At 41.5% G+C, this 23,657-nt stretch overlaps 1 protein-coding gene across 2 annotated transcripts in view; it reads left to right on the top strand.

Annotated features, from left to right (window-relative positions):
• The first annotated feature begins 1,079 nt into the window (after nt 1–1,079).
• Nucleotides 1,080–23,657, top strand: part of Plekha1 (pleckstrin homology domain containing A1) — a 50,519-nt gene continuing 27,941 nt past the window's right edge. Inside the window, exons 1-4 of one of the 2 annotated variants that reach the window (XM_032892443.1) lie at nt 1,080–1,223; nt 13,045–13,205; nt 18,799–18,855; nt 21,810–21,855. In XM_032892443.1, the coding sequence (XP_032748334.1) occupies nt 13,065–13,205; nt 18,799–18,855; nt 21,810–21,855 (244 nt within the window). In that variant the 5' untranslated portion in view covers nt 1,080–1,223; nt 13,045–13,064. Of the gene's footprint in view, nt 1,224–13,044; nt 13,206–18,798; nt 18,856–21,809; nt 21,856–23,657 lie in introns of those variants that run through there. The other variant, XM_032892444.1, reaches the window with a different exon arrangement.

The following is a 23,657-nucleotide window of genomic DNA, read 5'->3' as shown; positions in this document are numbered from 1 at the left end:
CAGATTGTCCTCAGCAAGGCTGTGCAGTTGAGATTTCTCAGAAGGTAAGGTGCTGATCATTTTGGATGTAAGGGAGCTGGAAATGCGGAGCGGAGACTCAGCACAGGGCAGTCATCTCCACCTCTGGCCTCTCATCTAGCTCTGAGACGAGCATATCCTAGTTGTCGCATGTACACGACAGAGGAAAGGTGTCATGAGAAATGTTGATAAACACTTTCAAGTGAGAGGGCATGATTCACAGCTGTGCAGACAGGATATAGAGGACACAAACCCCACAGACGTTTATCGAGAGCCTCAATGTGTCACTCACTGGGAAAGGTGGTGTATGTAATTCTCTCCCGGTTTTTTTGCATGTTTGAATATTTCACCTTCTTCAGGTTTCAGCTCAAATATCTCTTCCTCAGAGAACGTGGCTGGACAGGACACCCTCTCTGATGAAGCCTGCCTCCCCAGTCTCCATCTCTGAACCTCATTCTTCTGTCCCACATACTAAAATGTGTAAGGATTGTACTTTGTAAAAGGCTAGCTCTCCTTATGACACACAAGTTCCATGAGGGCAGGAACTTCATACACTGTAGTCGTTCACCAAATAGGTTGAATATTTCTAAATATCTCCTTGAAAGTGTTTCGACCAATCCTTTAAATTTCCTTGGCCTCCTGCACTATTATCGCTATTATAAGGATGGAATGAAATTGCATTTTGAGAAAGAAATGTTTAGGAGTAAAAAACTGGTGCGCGACCAGTGAATTTTATGTTTCTTGTACCCACTATGGGACAGCTTTGCAAATTATCTGCAAAGGAACCAAACCTATTTTTAAAGATCCCTGCGCCTCGCAGTTCTAGGTGATGACATCAGAGAACCCCGAGTTCCACGTCCCAAGCCGAGCCTCGTGGTCCTCGAAAACTTCAAGCCCCAGGATGCAGCGCGGCATGGGGAACCCAGCGCCCCGCGCGCGGCCGCGAGCCACCACCCTGGAACTAGGAAGACGCCCGATTCCTTTGCCCGCCACGCCGCCGGGCGCGCGCGGAGCCTGTCGGGACTTGTAGTGTTCGCCGTTGGGAGTGCCCGCTCCGGAATCTCAGTCGCTGTCTGGTCGGGTAGAGGCAGCGCGTGCACGCGTGCGCAGTGCGCGGGCGGGCCGTCGTGGGCGCCGCTCCCGGCAGCTGGGTGCCTGAAGGAGCCGGGACCGCGGTGGCGCGGGTGCTCCGGGTGGAGGCCGCGGTAAAGTGGGGCATGAGGCGTGCAGCTCGGGTGTGCGTGTGTGGAAGGGGAAAGCGGGGCGAGGGACGCGAGTGTGAGGCGGCCACCGGCTGCTGAGGGGGCGCGGGGCCGCGCCTCCTCGCGCGTCTGCGGGCGCGCGCACCTGGGCGAGGCCGGGCTCACCTGTGCGCGGGCTCCTCTGCGCCCGTGGCCCGCCCTGCGGGTCCCCACCAAGGCTCACAGTCCCTAGCGTCCTCGCTGCCGTCGCTGCGGCTCGGCCCCTCTCCGGGATCCCGCTGGCGACGCCTGTCGGAGCGGCGCGCCTCCAGGGCCGTGTCCGCCCCATCCCCGCCGCTCGATCCCGCATAGCCCCGCTTCCCCGCGTGTGCGGACAGCGAGTGGCAGGGTTGGGAGTGCCCTGGCCAAGGTCACGCGGGTGGGACCAGTGAGGCTCCTGAACTCTGGGCTCGGAACTTGGAGGAAGGCAGCCCTGCTGGTCTCGTGGTTCCTTTCGGATGCTTTCTATTGACCCTCCCGGGAGAGCGTCCGAGGAGAAAGTGGTGTCAGGTTGAAAGCGCCCTGCTGTTCGTGGTGCTCGGCCTTGGGTAGAATCCTCGTTCTGCCAGACACCCAAGCTGAACCTCGACCGAGGGCCGAGTAAATTCAGAAACTGATGTTGTCTGGGTCCAAGTCCCGAGGACAGGTTTAAGGAACAGATACTCAGGTAGTTTATGGCATTTCGTTTTCTAGTTCGCCTTCCCGTCCTTTCTAATACTTGCTTGGATGAGTTGGTCGCTATCTATTTTAATAAGATTTTCTGTGCTCTTATGAAGTCGTGTTGCCCTTTGTAAATTAGTCTTCTAACTAGAAAAGCTTATTTCCTGTGTGTTTAATGACCGGAACAAATAGCCCACTCCAAGGTTTATACCATTGTCTTAAGACTGTAGAGCAATCTGCTCTCTAGCTTCCAGGCTTTCTACATTGATGGTCACTGGACGGATCTGCAGTGAAGTTTCGGAGAGTGTTAAGTGACTCAGACGCTTTGGGAGTAAAATGAAAAACCATTTTTAGTTTACAGCTGGAGTTGAGGAACTATTACGGCAAAAATAGTAACACAAAATTTGAATACAGTGCGTCTTAGTTTTTCTTACCAACAAACTTATGACAAAGCATTTTTCCTCAAGTTTAAATATTCCATATTTTGGGCCAACTCTTGCAACGGAAAGAGTTAATTTTCTCTTTTAAGAGCAGAGATACGTTTAAACAAGAATATTAAGTCAGGCAGAATTCAAATTAATAGCTTATTTTATAGTAGTATAATCCCTACCCTGTGCCAAATGTCAGATTTCTTCTGAAAAAATAACACTGTGTCAACGGATATACTGTGAATCTGTGCTTGTAGTAAAGGGTCCATAGCTTGCCACAGCAGGGAAGTCATATACATGTTGCCTTCGGTCTCCCTTTATCTTGTTGGCTTATAGTTTCACTGTTGCTGTTGGGGGGGCGGGGCGGAGAGAGCAGCAGGTTTGTATCTTTTTTTTTTTCTGTTTGAGTTTAGCAGTGTAACAAAATAGGAAAATAGCAAAATAGCTGTGTACGTCTGTGTGGCAGAGACTGAGACAGTGGGACAGGATAAGTATACAATTGTGAGGAAATGGCCATGAGCTCATAAGCAGGAAGGACCTTTTTAGAAGTATTTAAGGATGTTAAGAATAGCATTGGATTCTTTAAACAGTTACTGTGGGCAGTAGTCAAAGATGGGATGAGATGCCTCAGGCAACGCCTAGGAAGATACTTGGGAAAGGTGGAAACTTAACATCTTTCTGTGAACTTTTCTGCTGAAAAACTGACTTCTGGGCCTAAGGCTGAATGGACATTCTTTACTGTTATTCTACCATTCAGATTGTAAATCCTGCTCTCTCCCCCTCTAAAATTTGTAATCCAGAAGGAACGCTAAGGAATAATTTACTAGTGTAATTTAAATCAGACTTTAACATGGACATGCTGCGTGGTGTGCACTTGTCTTGCTCTTGTTTAAATAGACGGGTAGTGTAGGATGAGTGTAGTGACTGTTCAGATGTGTCAGAGGCTACTCTGCTTTAACAGGAATAGTTGGCGCAGTGATGCTTTGCGCGCCCACTGGTTGCTAGCTGTGTGCTGACTATATACACTCAATGACATTCCTTATGCCTGAGCAGTGTATTTTTTGGCATATCAAGACTTTATTTAAAATTCCAAAAATTGGCTCTGATCTGTAATAATAGACTGTGATTGACTCGAGAGGAGGGAAACATCAAATTTTAGTTTTATTTATTTTTTTATTCATTTGTTTCCACCATTTGTGAGTATATAGTGTTTGAGAACAGATTGACTTCTGTGTATAACTACTTCATGGGGCAGAAACATTCAGGAGCTTTAGAAGCTTGCCTGCAGTGTGCAGTTCTTTTCAGAAGTATTTGTAAGGGATGTTTTCATCTAAGAAAAATATAGCCTGTTGAGGCCACCTATAATCTCAGCACTCGGGAGTCAGAGGCAGGTGGGTCTCTGTGAGTTCTACGCCAGTCTGTCTACGTAGTGAGCTTTAGGGCTCAGGATAGCCAGAGCCACATAATAGAAAAAGCTTGTCTTAAGAAAAGAAAAGGGAGACAAGAGAGAGAGAGAGAGAGAGAGAGAGAGAGAGAGAGAGAGAGAGAGAGAGAGAGAGAGGAGGAGAGAGAGGGGAGGGGAGAGGGAGGGAGGGGAGGGAGGGAGGAGGCAGGCAGGCAGGCAGGCAGGCAGGCAGGCAGGCAGGCAGGCAGGCGTCCTGTTGATAACTTGCTGCATAACTATGACTCTTTCAATTAAAGAGTGACTAAACAATTGAAGGGTTAGTAGTTGTCCTTGGCGGTTCTGTGTGGTGAAGAATATGTGCATTTGTGATTCCTAGAATATATTTAAATGAACATTTGATGAGCCATTGGGTAAATTGAATAGCTTTGATTCCGGCCTGTCTGGTCCTGTCCTGCCCTATTCTTTTTCCTCTTTTCTTTTCTTTTGTTTTCTTTTCTTTCTTTTCCAAGACTGGATTTCTCTTTGTAGCCCTGGCTATCCTGGAACTCACTGTGTCTATAGATCAGCCTGGCCTCAAACTCAGGGATCTGCCTGCTTCTGCCTCCTGAGTGCTGGAATTAAAGGCGTGCAGCACCATTACCTGGTAAATAGCTTTGATTTTAAAAGATAGTGTTTTAGTGATTTTTTTAAAATTTATTTTTCTTGAATGTAAAAAATTTAGAGTCATTTAGGAGTGTATATTTTTTAGAGTCAAGTAGTTTCCAAATAGAAATCTTTTTTTAAAAAAATTTATTTAATTTTATGTATCTTCACACACACTGGAAGAGGGATTTGGATCCCATTACAGATGGTTGTGAGCTACCATGTGGTTGCTGGGAATTGAACCTCTGGAAGAGCAGCCAGTGCTTTTAACTGCTGAGCCATCTCTCCAGCCCCCCAACCTTGCTTCTTATAGTGTAACCACGGGTTCTCAGTTTTGGATTTTGTTTAGCCTCTTCTTGAGGAAAAGACAGTTGTTAGCAGTGCAAGAGTTAGGAGTGATCTCAGAGGGCTTCTGATGCAGCTTAGCCAGTACAGTAAATCCTCCCTGAGAATCTCCTTGTCAGGTGTTCCCTTCCATTACTAAGGGTGGTGATGCAGGTCCATTTGCCATTGGATTAGCAGTCTGAGCTAGTGACAATAAACACAAGTCAGTTTTAATGTTCACCATACACTACTGTTAAGTCTCTTTTGAAGGATCTTTCTGTTTTCCACCCTTGCCCCAATGGATAAGGACAGCTTTTCTATCATTTATAGCCGTTAAAAGTGCCTTTAATCCTAGCACTTGGGAAGCAGAGGCAGGCTGAGCTATATAGTGAGATCCTGTCTGGGAAAAGGAAGAAAAAAGCTCTAATCTAATGTATTCCAATTTAAAGCATAAGTCTCATAAATTTAGAACTCTTTTACCCTCTTACCCAACATCTGGCCACTTACTGCGTAAATCTCTTGGGATACAGAGGGACTGACAAATATTGATTATTCTGTAACCTTTCTGCTCTCCCCCTTTGGGGATCTGCTTGGATAGGGATTGGTCAGAAGAATGAGAAGTGTACTTATTTCCTGTCCTTTTCTCCTTAATTAATGGTGTGGATCATTGATGTCTGACAGACAAGTTGGTGTCTCTGGTGAGATTTTACATGGAGACTCCCTCTTGCACAGTTCCTGGACTTGAAATTTCTGTGGCCAACCCTTTTTAATTCCTCACTCCACCCAGCTTGTTACCTTTAGTATGTATGTGTGTGTTGGGGGGGGGGGTAAGGATTTTTGTCCCTGTAGTTTTTTTGATAATGGCAAGACCACTTGAGCACAGGTATGTTGGCAGTAACCACTCAGTCCACTTCCTTATGATATAGGGTGGCTTGCAGGCTGCTGCCCTGCTGCTTTTTAATTTTTTAAAAAAATCTATTCCCTTGCTCAGGGAGGCAAAGTCTGTTACACCATCTATTGTGCAGGCCGAAAGTAAGTTGGAAGATTCGGGGTCAGCCTCCCTGTCTCCTAGGTAATGTAAATAATAATACAATATCTTGGAGACCCTTGCCACTATTTTGGGTGAACACTTTCTGTTTTCCCCTGTTCTCTCTTTTCACCGAACACTTCTTTCCTCTTTCCCTGTCAGTTGCTTCTACTGAAGAAAAGGATGTTAATGTGGTATTCAGGGTACCAGAGTCCTGAAAGCTCTACGTGGCAGGTGTGTGAAGGCCATGCCTGACTGCTCAGTACAGTATGAACTTTGTATCTGTAAACTGAGCCAGCCATCGGTTGGAAAGACTTCTGTTCTAAGCACGTACAGGCTGTTTTCTTATTATATTGCTATATTAACAGCCGTCTTTATAGCATTTAAGCTGTGTTCAGTATTGTGAACACTCTAGAGGTGCTGTACAGAAGAAGGAGGTGTATAGTTATGTGCAAATACTGTGCCTTCACATAAAAGCCTTGAGCAGCACCAACCTTGGTAACTGTGGGAGACCCGAAATCAATCTCCATGGGTAAGGAAGGACAACTGAATGTCCTCTGCTTTGTCCGTGTGAGATTCTGGTCTGTATAGTATCTGGTTATCAAGTAATACAACGTTCTGTGGCCCGAGGATGTCTTTCAGTATGGAATTTCCTTTTTCCTTTTTCTTTCTCTAATTTTGTTTTGTGTCTTGACTTGCGTCTTGGTTCCCAACTGATGAGGAGAATGATAACTCTAAGTGTGAATTTGTGACTGAGTTTTGAATCTAGCTATGCCTTGGTGCGTATATCAAGCTGAAGAATAGATAGGTTGGTCATATAATTTTGTTTTTTCTTGATGCCTGCTTTACTGAGATTTTTAATTAAAATAGGAATACAGTACTATGGGCCTTTTCATTAATGTTATCTAAACAAACCAGTTAAGTCTGCTACGTGATATTTATTTATTTACTTATTTTTATTTTTTATTTTTTGGTCTGTTGAAGAAAAGAACAGCTCTGTATCTAGACACCTGAACATTTGACACAGTAATTATGGGTTACTTCAGGTTCATTCAGAAGGTAGTTTGTGAACACCTTCCACCATGCTATTGTAGGCTTTGAAGAAGTAGCAGTGAGCTAACAACAAAAGTCTCTGCTGTCTTGAAGCTTGCATTCCAGAGTGAGGAAGTAGACAAGATGCAGGTAAATGGTCAGGCCTCACTTGTTAGCCACTGATAGGAGCTAAAGAGAAGAGAGGAGCAGAAAAGGAAGATGAGTAGAGGGCCGGAGCTCTGCAGCTTCAGCCTTAGGCATGACTTCACTGAAGTCATGGAGCTGTGTTAACCGACTCTTCTCTGTCCTACACTGGGAACTTGTTTAGTTAGTCTGATACCATGGGTGGGGGGGTATTGAGGGAGCAGGGAGGTGAGGCAAGCCTTCTAGGTCTTTCTAAAGACCCTGGTTTTTACTGAGTGGCCTGGGATCCTGTTGAAATGACAGTGTTTGGTTTTGGATGAAAAACAACAACAAAATGCTGGTGACTGGATTCAGTCCTAGAGTGTCCTATACAGCTGGTCTTGGCGGGCGGGCGGTAGAGTGGACAAGAGGTGGTCCTAGGCATCAGGGTTTTCAGAAACTTGAAGGCAATTTCAGAAACAACAGCTGGGGCTGACATCACTGCCCAGTCCCAAGTGTTTTGAGCAGTAAGAGATACTTTGTAGTGTTAGAGAACAGGGGTTCCCCTGTGGCCTTGGGCTTTGGTTTTCTCATCTGTAATATTGTTAAAAGGATTAAACTAATATTTACAACAACACCTAAAAAGAGGTAAATGTGTGTGTTTTTATTGAATAAGTACTTGAAGCATGTTTTGTTAAATTTTGGAATTGCTTTCATTACAATGTTGAGAATGGGTTGTGCTAGGGTAGAGACCAAAGCAAGGACTACATCTGTCTGTCTGCCCATCCATCTACCCATCCATCCAATGTGTGTGTGTGTGCGCACGTGCGAGTTACCAAAATTTTAAGTATTTGTATCGCCCCTTCAAAGTAACCTATTTTTTTCTATCCATAGCCTGCTTACCCTCCCCTAAGTAGGCAACTGATAATCTACTTGCTTTATTCCTGATATTTTGTATGAGTAGACTCGTGTGTGTGTGTGTGTGTGTGTGTGTGTGTGTGTGTGTGTGTGTGTGTGTGTGTGTGTGGTGTACTCTACTGAGAGAGAAGTCATATCCATTCAGATCAAGTTTCTGGATTCATTCGATTTTAAAACTTGATAAGGTGGGGCTATAACATCTCTCCACTGCAAAGATACATTTTCTGCTTTGTGATTAGGAAGAAAACTGTGGGGTGATACTTTGAGATTATATGGTTATTTTTTTTTTTTTTTTTTTTTTTCTTTTTTTTTTTCTGGAGCTGGGGACCAACCCAGGGCCTTATGTTGCTAGGCAAGCGTTCTACCACTGAGCTAAATCCCCAACCCCTATATGGTTATTTCTTAACTCTGACATTTCACGTGGTGATTTTGAATGTTTGTTGGAGGCATTTAGATCTCTGGGATCACACACAGTGGTGACTTGCTGTTGTGGTCATGTTTTCAAAGATCGAGAGTTCACAGGATTTCAGATTCAGGTATATTGTACAGGGTTTCCCTTTTCTGTTTGCCTTCTTTTGGGCTCTCAGGCTGTAGTGCTTCTCTTTGAGGAAGCACCCCAAGTCTGCTTGTATCTTTTTCTGTGCAGTATCTATTCATGTCTTTGACTCTTTTTTTTTTTTTTTTTAAGTTGAACTTTTGATATATTATCCTTGATATTTCTTGGCAAAGGAAAGTAACCCTTTGTGGAATACGTTGCAAACATGTTCTATTGGTTTTGGTTATACATGTTAATTTTTGCCATTCAAATTCTTCAAAAATTATTTGTAATTATTTATCAGGAATTTTTTAAAATTGTTTATTTGGTTTGGTTTTTTGAGAGAGAGTTTCTCTCATATCCTTGACTGTCCTGGAACTCACTATGTAGGTGAGATTAGGCTTGAATTCAGAGATCTGCCCGCCTCTGCCTCCCAAATGCAGGGATTAAAAGAGGTGTGCCCCACATACCAGACTCAAGATTGCTACTAATCTTTCAATTTGCTTTTTGATGTTAATTTTCCTTCTTTTGTCCAGTTCCAAACAACTTGAATTGTGTTGTAAATTATGCAGCTTTTTGTGCCTGTTTTTTTCTACTTAGTATAATAATTTTTGAAATTCATCCAAATTGTTGCATGTCAGTAATTACTTTGTACTGTAAACTAATATTCCATTGTTTAGCCATGCTGCATTTATTGTCTATTCACTTACTGAGGGACGGCTTTGTCTCTAAACCTATGTAAATAAGGCTGCTCTGAGCATCACCAGTCTTTCTCTGCGTACATGTTTTCTTTTCTCTTGGACTGGTCTGTGGGATGGGGTAGGTGGGCCACATGGTAGAACTGTGTCTGAAGTGGCTTACCATTTTACATTTTCTGTCAACAGTGTATAAATAAGTGGTGCATCTGGATGATACATTGTATTGCTAGTCTGCTTCATTTTAGCTGCTGTTGAGTATATACAGTTCTGTTTGTTTAAGCTCTAGATGGCTGAGATGTTATTTACATGCAATCAGTTTTACCCATTTTAGGGAACAGTTCTGTGAATTGTGATATGTATACAACAACTATAACTACCACAATCATGATGTGCCCCTCAAAAAACTCTTTTAAGACTTTGTAGTTGTTCCTTTCCCTGGTCCAAGTACTGTGATCTTTAATACTGTGGTGGGGCAGCTGCTTTGCTCTTTTTCTTTTGCGTGTAATTCATTCTTGTAATATATTTTTGTTTATCTTTTACAATTTCATATACACACACATATGTGTATATATAGTATTGTTGTTATATTCACTCCATTACCTACTATGATTCACCTTATTTTCTTTTTGATCTTCTTATTCTCCCCAACTAGTCCCCCAGAGGCTTCACCATTAAAGCAACCAGTATCAGATAATTATCAGACAATACTTGTCAGGAAAGGATAGAGCCCCATGCATACGTCCTGCCTGTGATGGCATGTTGAAGGCCCAGTCTTGTGAAGGTATCCATAGCCGCTGTTCATAATTGCAATGGCAGTGTCAGGTCCGGACGGCAATATTTTGTGGCACTTCCCTCCTTCCCCCAGTTCTTTGATTCCTTTCACTGCCACTTCTTCAATGGGTCTTGAGAGGGAGTCAGGTGGATGTGGACTGAGCTCTTAACAGTTGCTCTTTCTTGGCATTTTGACCAGATATGAGTCTCTACATTTATTATTGTCTCTTCAAAAAGGAACTTTTTTGTCCTAGGCTTCCAGTGATTCTAGTCTATAAGTTTATGGTAGCTTGACACATGTCCATTTAGGAGATCAGTGGTAATAAGTTCTCTCCTTAGGTCCCTGACCTCCCCAGCAATAGGCTTTGACCAGTTGATAATGTCAGCTGTGAATTCCTTCCTGTGGAGCAGGCCTCCAGTCCCATCCCAGAGTGGTTGGTTATCCCTAAAGTAGTTGGCTCCTGTTGCTCCAGGGGCCATATCTTGCCCTGTGGGTCCATGTTGTAGCACACGTGTCTACAAGTGGGTAAAGTTATTGACTGCTTTCTTCCTTAGTATTCTTTACAGCGCCTTTCAACACAGTGAACTCAAGCAGACTGAGGGTTCTCAGCCCCAACTTGATTTCTGTGTCCTGTAGCGTAGTAGACTTTATAGCTTTGATAAGCACTTAGTTTGCGTTTCATCACAATCAAGGTATAGAACACTCCATTACACCTTAAATTTGCCACTTTCAAGCAGTTTCTTCCTTCACCTAGTGATCTGTTCTGTCTCCGCAGACCGTTACTCTGCCTTCTGTCTCAGCACAGTACAGATGAGGTTCCTGTTGCTCTGTGCATCAGTAGTTCACCCCTTTCCACATCCAGCTCCACTGCAGTGGTGAGAGCATGCACTCGTTCAGCAGCCGGGCACATGGGATCTCCCATTCTTGCTACTTAGGGTAATGTTGCTGAAATAGTTGCTTACAGGAGTTTGAGTGAACAAACCTTCATTTGATTTGGATAAATACCCAGAAGTGGAATTTCTGGTTTGTATTGTATGGGTATTTTTTAACATCATTAGAAGTCACTCAGGAAGTAGAGGCAGGCAAATCTTTGAGTTTGAGGCCAGCCTGGTCTATGGAATGAATTTCAGGACAGCCAGGGTTATACAGAAAAACTCTGTCTCAGAAAAACCAAAACTAAACTAAACCAAACACAGCAACAAAAACAACAAAAACCATTAGTAGGAGATGTTGCTAATTTGTTTTTCAGAGTTGGTAAACCATTTTGCACCCTAGCAGTGAATGTAAAAGTTCACTTGTTCCAGATCCCCAACAGAAGGTTTGTTGTTTTGGATTGGGCTATCCTAAGGCATCAAGAACGTATTTAGAGAACGTGTTTGTAGAAATCTGTCTTACCCCTTGAATAATGATGAGCGTTATTTACGTCTTTACTGGCTTATCTGCTAAGCTTTGTGCCCGTTTTACACTGTCTTATTGAATTGTCATAATTAACTCTGGTCTTAGGTATCAATTATCTGATAGAGGTATACTGCATGTTTTCCCATTGTGTGTGGCTTCTTTTTCTTTATTTTTTGCACCTGTAGTGGTAGGACCCAGGTCCTTTCTTGTACATGCTGAGTGAGTGTATGCTGAACCAGTGCTGTAACACTTTTAAAGATTTATTTTTTTATTTTATTTTATTTCTGTGGGTGTTTTGCCTGTATGTATGTATGCACATCATGAATATGCAGTGCACAGTAGAGGATGAAGAGGGCATCAGATTCCCTGGAACTGGAGTTACAAACAGTTTCATGTGGGTGCTGGGAATTGAACCCTGGTCCTCTGGAGTAGCCAGTGCTATTAACTACGGAGCCCCTCTAACAGCTTAAATCTGTAGCTCCTCTTTACCTTCTGAAGAAACTGGGTTGTGTGTCCTTTTGTTCCCAGTTTGGCTTTTGCTGATTGGGTTCTTGTGGAGCCGTTCAGTATCTTTTTCTGTCTTCCATGTTTCTTATAAATTAGTAGTTGACTATAGGAGAATCTAATAACTTGATCAGATTTATATAAAATCTTTTCTTAGGTGAAAATCTTAGATTTTGTGGATGATATTTGAATGTCTTCCTGGTCTTTCTTTGTCGTTTAGCTGTTTATTCTGATTCATTTTATTTTAAATAATTTAAAGAGTGCTTGATAAGTCAATTTAAAGAGTCTGTTGCCTAGGAATCTGTGTTTAAACATTTGTTATTTTCCTGCTGTCTTTTATTAGTTTTATTAGGGTCTGTCCATTTAGTTCTGGCTATCCTAGAACTCTCTATGTACACCAGACTGGTCTGGAACTCAAAGTGGATCCTGCCACTGTCTCCAAGCACTAGGATTGAAGGTGTACCACTCCATCTGGCCTTCCCTGCTGCCTTAGTTGGGAAGCTCACTTCCTTTGTCACTGACTGCTGATGCCTACTCATGGGGTTGCTTTGAAGATTAACATCATGCTTAGAAGAGAGCTGCCACAGAGGCTAGCACACAGTGGTGGTCAGTTAATGTTAGTTATTGTTGTGTGAATTTAAAAATACTCTTAAGGGATTGGAGAGATGGCTTAAGAGGTTTAAGTGCATACTGTTCTTGAAATTAGGATCCTAGCACTCATGTTAGGCGGCTCATAACCTCATTTAACTAGCTCCAGGGGATCTCACACTCTGCTGAACTTAGTACCTGCATTTGCATGTGCACACCCTTGTGAACACACACACACACACACACACACACACACACACACACACACACACACACACACCTAATTAAAAATAAGTCAGCCAGGTATGATGGTCAGCCTGGTCTACATACTGAGTTTTAGGCCAGCCAGGGATACTTAGTGTGACCTTGTCTTAAAACAAGCAAACAAAAAATTTAAAACTATGAAATAAAAAGTGGATCATCTTGATTTATGAGGAAATTTGAAGGCTAACTTTTAGTTCACTTGGTTTTATTTTAGGGAGAGATCAAGTGAGTTACTTAGCTGAGCAGAATGGCTCCTCGTCTTCACCAGTTTGAAGTTGGATTTAGTGCACATGTGTGGCAAGCTTCAGCCCTGAAGGGCTCTGTGCTAGTGTGCCCGAGGCTGGTGTGCACTCCTATTAACTGGCCTCACCTGCAGTGGAGGCAGCCTGTGGAATAGACGGCAGTATCTTGACGTTCACGGAAGAATTTCTTCTTTCTAGCTTACTGTTAATGTTTTCCTTTTACAGTGTAATGTTCAAGCCCAGAAATGCCTTATGTGGATCGACAGAATCGCATCTGTGGTTTTCTAGACATTGAGGAAAATGAGAACAGTGGGAAATTTCTTCGACGGTATTTCATCCTGGATACCAGAGAGGACAGCTTTGTATGGTACATGGATAATCCACAGGTTTGTAAAAACTGAAGCTTGCCTTATTAAGGCGTAAAGAAGCTGTATTTATCAGTATTTGATGTAGACTATAAATTTCACAGTACTCATTTAGGTTTATTTCTACTGGTTTAACTTTCTTCCCTGTTGGTATCTGTTGTGACTGTACACTTATTTGAACTTCAGAAGGTAAAATTAGTTTATTTGGTTGAAATTAAAATTTATCCCTGAATATATGTTTTTTCCCTCATGTGAGGTAAGTACTGTTTCTAATAGAAAGTGTTTTGACTAATCACAGATTTGAGATGCTCTGCCTAGGACTGTGAGTGTTACCATTGGTACTCTTGGGCATATGTAGTTCTTTCATTATGTGCTGTCCACTGAGTGTCAGTCACTGTGACGAGTCTGTGACGGAAATGGACTTTTAATTTTGTTATTTCCTCGTAAGTAATGTAAGACGTGATAGGTGTAAGATGTTGAAAAGTAGAATCCTACTTTTAAGGGCTGAGAGATAGCTCAGTGAGTAAAGGCACAGGGACCAAGTCTGAGGACCTGCGCTGACTCCTGGAATCTACATGGTAAAAGGAGAGAACACATTTCCAACACTTGTCCTCTGACTTCCACCCATTAGCCGTGATGTGCAGGCCCTCTCTCCCACTCTACTGCCCCAATAAATATAATGCAAGTAAATAATAAATAAACAGACAAAGAAATAAATGAAAGCTCAAATTTTAAGATCAGCGAGAGACCTGAAATTAAAAATCATCTGTTGAATAGTTGAAAACTTCCTGTTGGAACTTGTTATTTCAAATAAAAATTATTCTAAAAGTAAACATGGAAATGTGTCATAAGTATGTGGAAAGTGACAGGTGAGTCTGGCCAGCTTTTTACCTGCCATGCTGGTTGAATAGCCTGGGAGAGAGCAGGAACTTTAGGAAGGTGTTTCACATAGCCAGAAACGGATCCCCCATAACCAGTCTCTATTACCTGTATGCGTGTTTTCATATGGTAATGCATAAGTATTCATTAATACATAAGACTGAGGGTTGCAAAGGATCTTAGTATCAATTTAGTATTAATTTTCCTTAATAAAGAAAAGCATCTTCAGTGTAGACATAACTTGAATGACATACTGCTAACGAATATGGATTATATTGGAAATTGTTGATTATTACCTTTGTATGAGCTAAAATCCAGTTCTTTGGATTTTCTCACCAGTCTTGGTTAACCCTTTGATGCTCTACCATGTAGGTTTAGCCCTTTGTTTGCAGGCAGTCTTGGAAATTTGAGGGGATGAGATGGGTTATATTTTCATCAGTTTAAATGAACTGTACTCACTTTGTATGATGAGGCTTTTTAGCTGGCAGTGGCATGTTCTGGCAGTGTCCACCTAGACCTTATTGACAACTTTGTTTTTCTCCCTTCTCTTGAGTCTGAGGACCGTTCTTGGGAGGCAGCTACCTGGCTGAGCAACTGCATGGTTATTATCTTCATTTGCTGGGTCTGAGTCAGTGGGAGAAAATACAGGGCAGCAGAAATCAAAAGTTCATGTTGACTTCTTTTCCTCAACGTATGAATCATTTAGCTGGGACATGATTCATAGGTAAAACTGAATCTTTGCTAGATCTCAGCTGCTGGTTCCTGCAGAGCTCAGAGTATATGTTGTCAGTGTTTTCCTCCATTGACCTCTTTTTGCAGAGGACGGTATCCTGAATTTTCCATAAACCCCCTTATTTATCTGTTTTTTATTGCACAGATTCTTATCCCAGTTTTCCCTTTTACCAAATCTTCTCACTTAACAGATATAAACAGATAGATAAAATGTGAAGTATATTTGTTACCCTGTATGAAATATGGACTTGGAATTCAGAAGAGAAGGTGTAATTAAAAAAGCAGGGGGAGCTGACATGAGCTGACATTTTAATAGAGATGATAATATTTAAACTTGACCAAGATTGGATTTGACTTTGGCCCAGAGGTGGAGGAGTAATAATTCCAGGATTCAGAGTAGCAGGGCAAAGAAGTCACTGTAGGATGTTTAGTGTCTTTGGATTGATAGTCTATCTTGGTAAGGAGGTATCTTTTAAGCTTTGCACTCGCTCAGTGAAATGAGGTCTTTTCGCATAGACTTTTTGTGCATAAGGGGTGTGTGTGAGGCAGGTGCTGGTGATTGTCCCAGCTGTACTAAGATCAGGCTGTCTCAATGAGCTATACTTCTATAGTCCAAGGCTGGCCTTGAACTCTTGATCTTCCTACTTCTAGCTCCTGCGTGCTGGAATTACAGGTGTGCAGCACCACACTCAGTTCACAGAACTCTTTAAAAGATCTTTGTCCTTCTTGTAACTAGTACATTGATTTTTCTGAACACTTGCATAATTTAGTATTTTTCCAGCTTGTGAACTTACACACTTGTCTCTGTCAGCCATTATACTAGCCATTAATACCAGATTTGTTTCACCTTTGATAAATAAAGATCAAGACACACCTCTTCCTGAAATCTTACTGAAACTATTATAGTAAGGTACATGAGATTGCCAATTCAGAGCCATTTTGAATTACTGAAAACTAGCCACTCGGATGGTTTCCTCTGCTGCGTGCGTCCCAGTGCGTGAGTGCTTTGGTGCAGCAAGCAGCTGTCTGTTTTCAGCTTTCCTCAAGGGTTACTTCCTCTTTTCCTTCTTTCTTCGCCATTCACCATCAGTTTAAAATCCATTGTAGTCTATTATAAGGACCCATCTTATGGCTTAGTTTTGCTGAGAAAGTTGGTAATGAATTAGTAAATACATATACAAGGAAGTGAATTTGAAGAGACTTGAAAAATTCCGTGTTCGGTAAACTGAGCTGAGGAGCTGACAGGTATACACAGCATATTTCCCTTTTTATTTTGAGTGTTGTATTAACTCATTATTTCTTGCTTGTTGTCAGGTAACACGGTTTGAGGCTTAGTTTCTTTCGAGACTTTTCTGATTGAGCGTAGTCATACTGGGTATTTGGGTATTTGGGTTTTGTCTTCTAATTACTTATATCTATTTCCTCCTGCTGTGAATCTGTATAGTCTAGATTCCTGTGCATCATGCTTTGCTTCCTCATTTTTCTTCTTCATACAAGACTTAGAGGTCTATCCAGTTATTAGTGGACCAATAGAAGACTTAAGAGAAAATGTTATTCTGAAGGGGTTGTCATATCTATATTATATAATTTTATATTTATAATTATATGTACATTGCAATAACTGTATGTGTAATATACATAAATATTATGTGTTATATAGTTATATATAAATATATGTTGCATAAAATAATGTTATTTATAATATATAAATGTCACATTGAAGGAGAACAGTGTTTGAAAAACTCACTTTGGTTACAGTTGAATATAGCCAAGGACATTTATGTATTTCATTTCCTTATCTAGTTTTTACTAACCCTAATCCTCCTCTATTTTTAATAAACCAAAAAAGCTAAACATAAAATATATATGATTGTAATCTTTCAAACTTTAAAGATTTATAATTTTATTATCTACATATTCATTCCTTGTGATCTGTACTTGGGAGTTTGTGCACAGTATGTAGTTTAAAGCATCTCACAATGCAGGTTAACTGTAGGTAGAAGTTAAAAGGCTTTGAAATCTTGTTCCTTCCTGCCAAAGATTCCCATTTCATGTTTGTCTTAACTATGAAATGTTTAGTCTTCCAGGATCTTGCCCAGCCATTCGTTAGAATAAACCTGTATGTTTGTTTTTTAATGCACATTATTATAAGTCAGTTTAAAAGATGGATTCTTCCTGAACTGTGACAGAGGGACTTTTAACAGTTGAGTGTTTTTGGTTTACTGACACGGGACTCAGTTTCCTGGAGTTTCTTTCTAGGTTGTACTACTTCCCTTCTGTAATGCACATGCGTTATCATCTTCCAAATGTGTTAAGCAAATCATCACTGCAGTGGTGGCGCTCCGCAGTGCTCTCTCTAGTTTCAGATTTTCAACAGAATAAACTTGCTTCTTAGTTTTCTGTTTAGACTCTCCATGCGTAGTTCTTAGTTCAAGTTTTGTTTTTGGCGTGTGGCAGGCAGCTCATCCCTGCTGTAGCTGCTGCTGCTGGTTAGTGGTACTCGAATCAAACCAGGGCCTCCGGTAGGTGAAAGCACTCTGCTCAGTCACAGCCCTAATTGATTAGGGTCATATTTGCCCTTTTTTGTTTGTTTGGTTAATTCGGGCTATGCTTGTGCACGTGAGGAGCTGCTTATCCCCCGGGCTGCAGCCCAGCTCCCTAGTAACCATCTTCTTCAGCCCAGCACCACCCCTTTCAGCTGTTCATTCCATCACAGTGTTTCATGATGTCGTCCAGCCACCACCGCCTCCTCCTCCTCCTCTCCCTTCTCCTCTTATGACACAGATAAATCCCAAATTTAAGAGTAAAATATTTTGGTATGCCAGGCAGTGGTGGTACACACCTTTAATCTCACTCTGCACTTGGGAGGTAGAGGCAGGAGTTTGAGGCCAGCCTGGTCTACAGAGCTAGTTCCAGGCCAGCTAGGACTGCACATAGAAACCATGTCTCAAAGCAAAATAAAACAATACAAAACAAAACAAAACAAAACACATATTCCCACTCTATACACTTCTGCAGAAGACTTAAAGAAAGTTAGTTGGTTGCTTGTGGTGACACACAATGTAATATTAGCATTTGGGAAGTAGAGACAGGAGGGACATTACCCTTGCCTACATAATGAGTTTACGACCAGCTTGGGCTACATGCAATACTATTCAAAACAGTAACAAAATAAAAACGAAAAAAATATTAAAAAGAGAATCAGTTAATATTTTTGAAAAGAAAGCATTTAAAATAGATTTTAGTACAGCACTTACACCATTTCAGTGATGCGTCCCTTTCTGGCTCTAACACTCTTTCTGCCTCCTCTTCCTCTGAGTTCTTTGAGCCCGGGAGGAGGGATTAGATGGAAACATCCTGTTTAGGGCTGAGTGTTTTGTATGTTGTCTGGCTATGGGTCTCTCTGTTCCCATCTGCTGCAGGAGGGAGCTTTTGTGAGAATGGCTGAGCACTGATCTGCTTTCTGCCTGGACTCAAAAGACCGATCTTTTAAAAGAGATATATTTGATAAAGAAATTTTACTAGATCAATGTAAAATGAATAATTTTTTAAAACTTATAACTGAATTCCTTTGTGTCTCTAAATATTTTCTCGTTGCTTTCATAGAATCTGATGTTATAAAGTTTTAAGTTCACAAAAAAATATTAGTTTAGCTACAATGAGAAAGACCACTCTTTAGCTGTAGGATACACCACAGTGGAGCAGAGGGAGACTCAGCTGCTTATCCAAGTTGACATCTTTTGTTTTGTTTCACTTTTTTGCCTTCAGGGTCTAGAACCTGGGGCCTCACACATGCTAGGCAAGTGCTCTACTGTAGAGCCATACCCATCGTCCTACAGTGTTATCTTGATGTCAGATCTAGTAAGTGTGTAAACTCAATAAAGTATATTTATAAAACGTTTTAAAAATTTTCAAACATTTTTAGTACCATATTGTTATTAGTAGTAATATAAAATGAGTAAACTATGTTGGGTATTAATTGTATTTTAATAATTATTTTTAGAACCTGCCTTCAGGATCATCACGGGTTGGAGCCATTAAACTTACCTACATTTCAAAGGTAGACTTTATATATCAATTAATTATTTAATTATTTATTTATAAATTAACTTTTTTGTTGATCTTTGATACTTCTGAGACAAAGTCTTAACTATGTAGCCTAGTCTGGCCTTGAAATTTTCAATCCTCCTGAGTGCTGGGATTACAGTGTGTGTCATCACATGCAGCTCCCATTGTGTTACTGTCACGTGTGCACTCTGTCCCAGGTAGGAGTGTGGACAGAACAGAGCAGCGTTCTGTCATTTAGCGGTGATGCTCAGGCTCTGGGCATACTGAAGATTATACTTGGCTACTGTTGTTAGGAAGGAAGTTCTTTAGTTGATAAAACTGGAAGGAATATGAGTTTGATTTATAGGATGTGGCAAATTACAGAATATTGGCTTTTATGATTGGGTACATGAATGCCAAAAGGGAGAAATTGCTAAGGCCAGTTACAAATCTGTAATCTACTATGAGGGAAGTGGGGGCAGGACTGCTAGCTTGAGGCCAGCTTCCATTGCCTAGCAAGACATTGTCTGAAAATTAAATGATAAATAGATAGAGCAGGAGAGAAGTCAGCAGACTCTCTGTCTTGGAAGTTCTGGGGAAGAGTTTTTAAGTTTATACTACTTGTTAAACATTTTCACAACTTTTAAAATTCCATTGACTTTGACATTTTGTTTTTAGATATTTTTGAGAGTTTTATTTTTAGTGTGTATGTGCCTGTGTGTGTGTGTGCGTGTGCGCACACTCATGTGTGCATGTGTACATTTATTGTGCATATGGGTGCCTGCAAAGGCCAGAAAAGGGCCTCAGTTTCTCTGGGGCTGAAGTTAGGTGGTTGTGAGCCACCTGACTGACACACAGGCGTTGGGAGCTGAAATTGGGGTCTCTGAGAGACCTGCCAGCGCTCTTAACCTCAGCTATCTCTCCAGCTCCTGGGTTTTATTTTGAGGAAAATGTGCACTCTTTTTTTTTTTTTTTTTAACTAATTTCTGTTTCTTAAAATTGATTATTAGTTCTGAATTTTAATTTTCAAAAATTTAGATTATATATTTGTTTAATAGCATTTTTGTTTGTTTTTGTTTAAGAGAGGATCCTATTCTGTAACCTTGGTTGACCAGGAACTCATAATGTAGAGTAGTCTGGCCTTGATTCAGGGATCCACTTGTCTCTGCCTGTAGAGTGTTGGGGGTAAAGACATGTGATATTGTTCCTGGACTGGCTTATTTACTCACTTATTTATATATGTTTACATATTTGTTTGTTTAGTTTAGACATGGTCTTTCTAAGTAGTCCTGACTGCCCTGGAGTTTACTATGTAGATCAGGCTGGCCTTGAACTCACAGAGGTATAGTTGCCTCTGCCTTTAAAGTGCTGGGATTACAGGTGTGGGCCACTACAACTGCTTGTTTCTAGTGTTTTGTAAAGTGAAGGTTAAGTTACTAAGGTGTTAGTCCTGGGGGTTTGTCTGTGTGTGTGACTTTGTTTTACACAATAGTGATGAGCATCTGTCCGTAACTTAAAATATGAGGTGCAAATGACAGTGACACACTTAGTATTGTTGATGGTGGCAACACAGGTAGTACTATTAATGGGAGTGACACAGTATTGATGAGCTATGCTGTGGTCTTGTGACAGGTGTGGATTGCTTTGACAGTACACTAATTTACAGATGTGCCTCTATAGGTAAAATACTTTATCAGTTTTATAATACAGGCACTTGTTCTCACTGGCAAAGTAGATTTCTCTTGTTCCTTAGACTATAGAATAGGTTATATATTTAAACAGGATAAACAGTTTGGCTTATATCGGATTGTTAAATTTTAGAAGACAAATATTTCCTGTAAATAGAGACGTTGAAATGTTTATCAGAGTGGTTGGCGGCCTGCCTCCTGTAGAGATGGTTACTGGGTGAAGTTGGTTCCATTGTAAGAATGAGCTCTGACCCCAGTTTTGCTTGGTTGGCCATCGTCCATGTACTCTAGGATGCAAGCATAGCACCAGGAGCTGTCACTGTCAACAGTGATGTGGGAAGAGTAGGTTGAAACAAGCAGATGAGCTTGGGATACTGCCTATAACTCAGATACTGCCTTGTGTTTTAAAATGGGAGATTGTTCTTGAAGTGTTAGCTCAGGGAAGCAGGCAGGGAGTAGCCACTGTTTCTCCTCTTTCACTGCTCCTAGTTACAATGTAACTTGTTGTTGTTGCTCAGTACCTCTCTTTCCTGCAGCTTACTGTAGTTTCATTGTACAGTTTTATTGTTCCAGTTTAGGCATGCTGTGTTCCCCTACAGTTTATTCCGAGAACAAACTTAATCATGACTGGGCTGTGACTTGTTGCTGGGATTCATCAAAACTCCAGACTAGAAATCATTGTGAAATACAAAATACGGGTTCTGTCACTGGGAAACATCCCGGCAGTGTCATGAGTGGAGTTCTGTGGCATCTCACTCAGAGGGAAGTTCTGCAGGAGTGCAGCTGTTTCACCCTGTGAGATGAGCAGTTCTGCATTTGATGACCCCTCCCCCCCCAACCATCGGAGATGGATTGCCATGTTGACTTCTCAAAGGCCTTCTGGAGTCTTAGTCAGATAAACAAGCATACAGTCCACCATCTTTGCTTACTGTTGGCTGCCAACAGAAATATGAGGTTTGGGAATATTCATAGTTTCTGTATTCTTGGAGGGCATGTTCATAGGTCATGTCAGGTGAATAGTGTTTGTGTGACATAATGTCTGCTGGTGTACTTTCAACTTCTTCACATTTCCTGGAGAAAAGAAATATATTTAGAGAAAATATGGAAGCCTCATTTGTCTTATATTACAATTGGGACTCAGATTCTGCATCTAATTTGCTGCATTGGTTGCTTTTAAATTTTAATTTCAGATTCGTGTGCTAAGTGAGAACTTGTGCACAGTATTATAGACTGAGTGCAGTGTGGAGAAGGAGTAACTCAGACCTCTGTTTCTTACTAGGTTAGCGATGCGACTAAGTTAAGGCCAAAGGCAGAGTTTTGTTTTGGTAAGTAGCCATGCTTACATTATTTTATTTTCCAAATATTACCATTTCAACCTCCACTTAGTTGTTTTTAAAAAATGTTTGTGTGTGTGTGTGTGTGTGTGTGTGTGTGAGAGAGAGAGAGAGAGAGAGAGAGAGCACATGCACACATGTGTCACAGTGCTCACGTAGAGATCAGAGGATAATCTAGGAGTCAGTTATTGCCGTCCACCATGTGGGTTCAAGGAATTGAACTCAGGCTCAGTGTCTGTACATGCCAGCCCTACTTGTTATTTTGTTTGTTAGGCTGATAAAATTTTTATCATATTATAAAGGAAAACAGTTACAAGACATGAATCTGTGGCTTAATGAATTATTAATTATTAATGAATGAGAAATTCCTTTACAGCCATCATCCCAGGTGAGGCTTAAAACTTTGACTCTGGTTGCCAACTCCCTCTTCTCATCTTAGTTATAACCTGCCCTGTTCATGTGTAGCTCTTATGATCTCACCCAGCAGTATTTAAGGTAGTTTTTAGGTCTGTACCTTGTATTATTGACCACATAAATAATGCAGTGGACTTTGTCTTTTGTGAGGGAAGGAGACATTTACAACCTGGAGGCAGGAGGCATTGAGGGTGGTAGAGTGATCAACAGGTGCTTAGTGAGTGCCTAGGACACACTGGGCTGTGGGAGAGTACGGAGTGTTGGTGCTGGCTGACAGACAGATAAAATGCCTGCTGTTACCATTCCTTCAGTCAGTAGAAAGAGGCATATAGACTCAGGGATGCCTCTGTGAATGAGGGCACCCATGCTGGGGGCCAAGTAAATTGCAGATCATTTTTTACCACCAGTGAGAAGAAATAAGATCTCATGGGCACAGGTGTGCAAGGGGGAGACTGTGGTGAAGGAACAGGGCAGAAGTCGGTGTGGTATGTTGATCAGCACATGTTGTTATTTTGAGAAATAGAAGAAAGTAGAGAGCTCCTGAAGTGAATGAGGATGCAGGCTTCGTGCATGGGAGTTAAGCAGATAGATGAGTCCTGTGACTTTTGAACTACTGCACATAAGGCCTTAAACCAGGATGGAGCTTGTAATGGTGAGAGAAACTAAAAGATCATTAGAAGCAAAAGTACAGAGACCTGGAGACTTGGCAGCCCCCCAGGCAGATTCCATATCTGACTATTATGACTAGGACTAACACAGAGTTGCAGGTGTCTCTTTTGTACGCTGATTTCATTTCCTTTAAGCATATGCCCAGAAGTGGTGTTTTGTTTTGTTTTGGTACATGTGGAAATTAGAGGTAAAAACAGCCTGAAAATAGAAGGAATCAGGAAAGAAGAGACTGTGGAACAGGATCCTGGGCTGTGATGGGCTTGACTTGATTGTCAAGTGGTGGGATTGAGAACCACCGTGAAAGCAACTCTAAGGGAATCTCTAGGTTAGACTAACAGAGGTGGGAAGAGCGTCCTAATGTGATAGGACTGTTACATGGTCTTGAAGAAGAAGTGAGCAGAGCACACCGATTCGTCATCCTCTGCTTCCTGACTGCAGACGCAGTGTGACCCACCACCTCCTCTTCCCATTGCCATGCATTCCCTGACATGATGGGCTGTATCACCTGGAACTGAGAGCCAGCATAAATCCATCCTTCCTTCCTTAAATTGCTTCATCAGATGCGTTGTTGCTGTGAGGCAGGTAACTAAAACATGGAGCAAGAGAAGGATTCAGAACATACTACCTGGATCAGTGACCTCTTGGCTTTTATAATTAATGTGTAGTAATAAATGGAGAAATTTAGAGTATGTTAAGAGAATCAGTGGTAG

Source organism: Rattus rattus, chromosome 2 (genome assembly GCF_011064425.1).
Source record: "Rattus rattus isolate New Zealand chromosome 2, Rrattus_CSIRO_v1, whole genome shotgun sequence".
In the NCBI taxonomy this organism is placed as follows: domain Eukaryota; kingdom Metazoa; phylum Chordata; class Mammalia; order Rodentia; family Muridae; genus Rattus; species Rattus rattus.
This window is presented reverse-complemented; position numbering and strand designations above follow the sequence as displayed.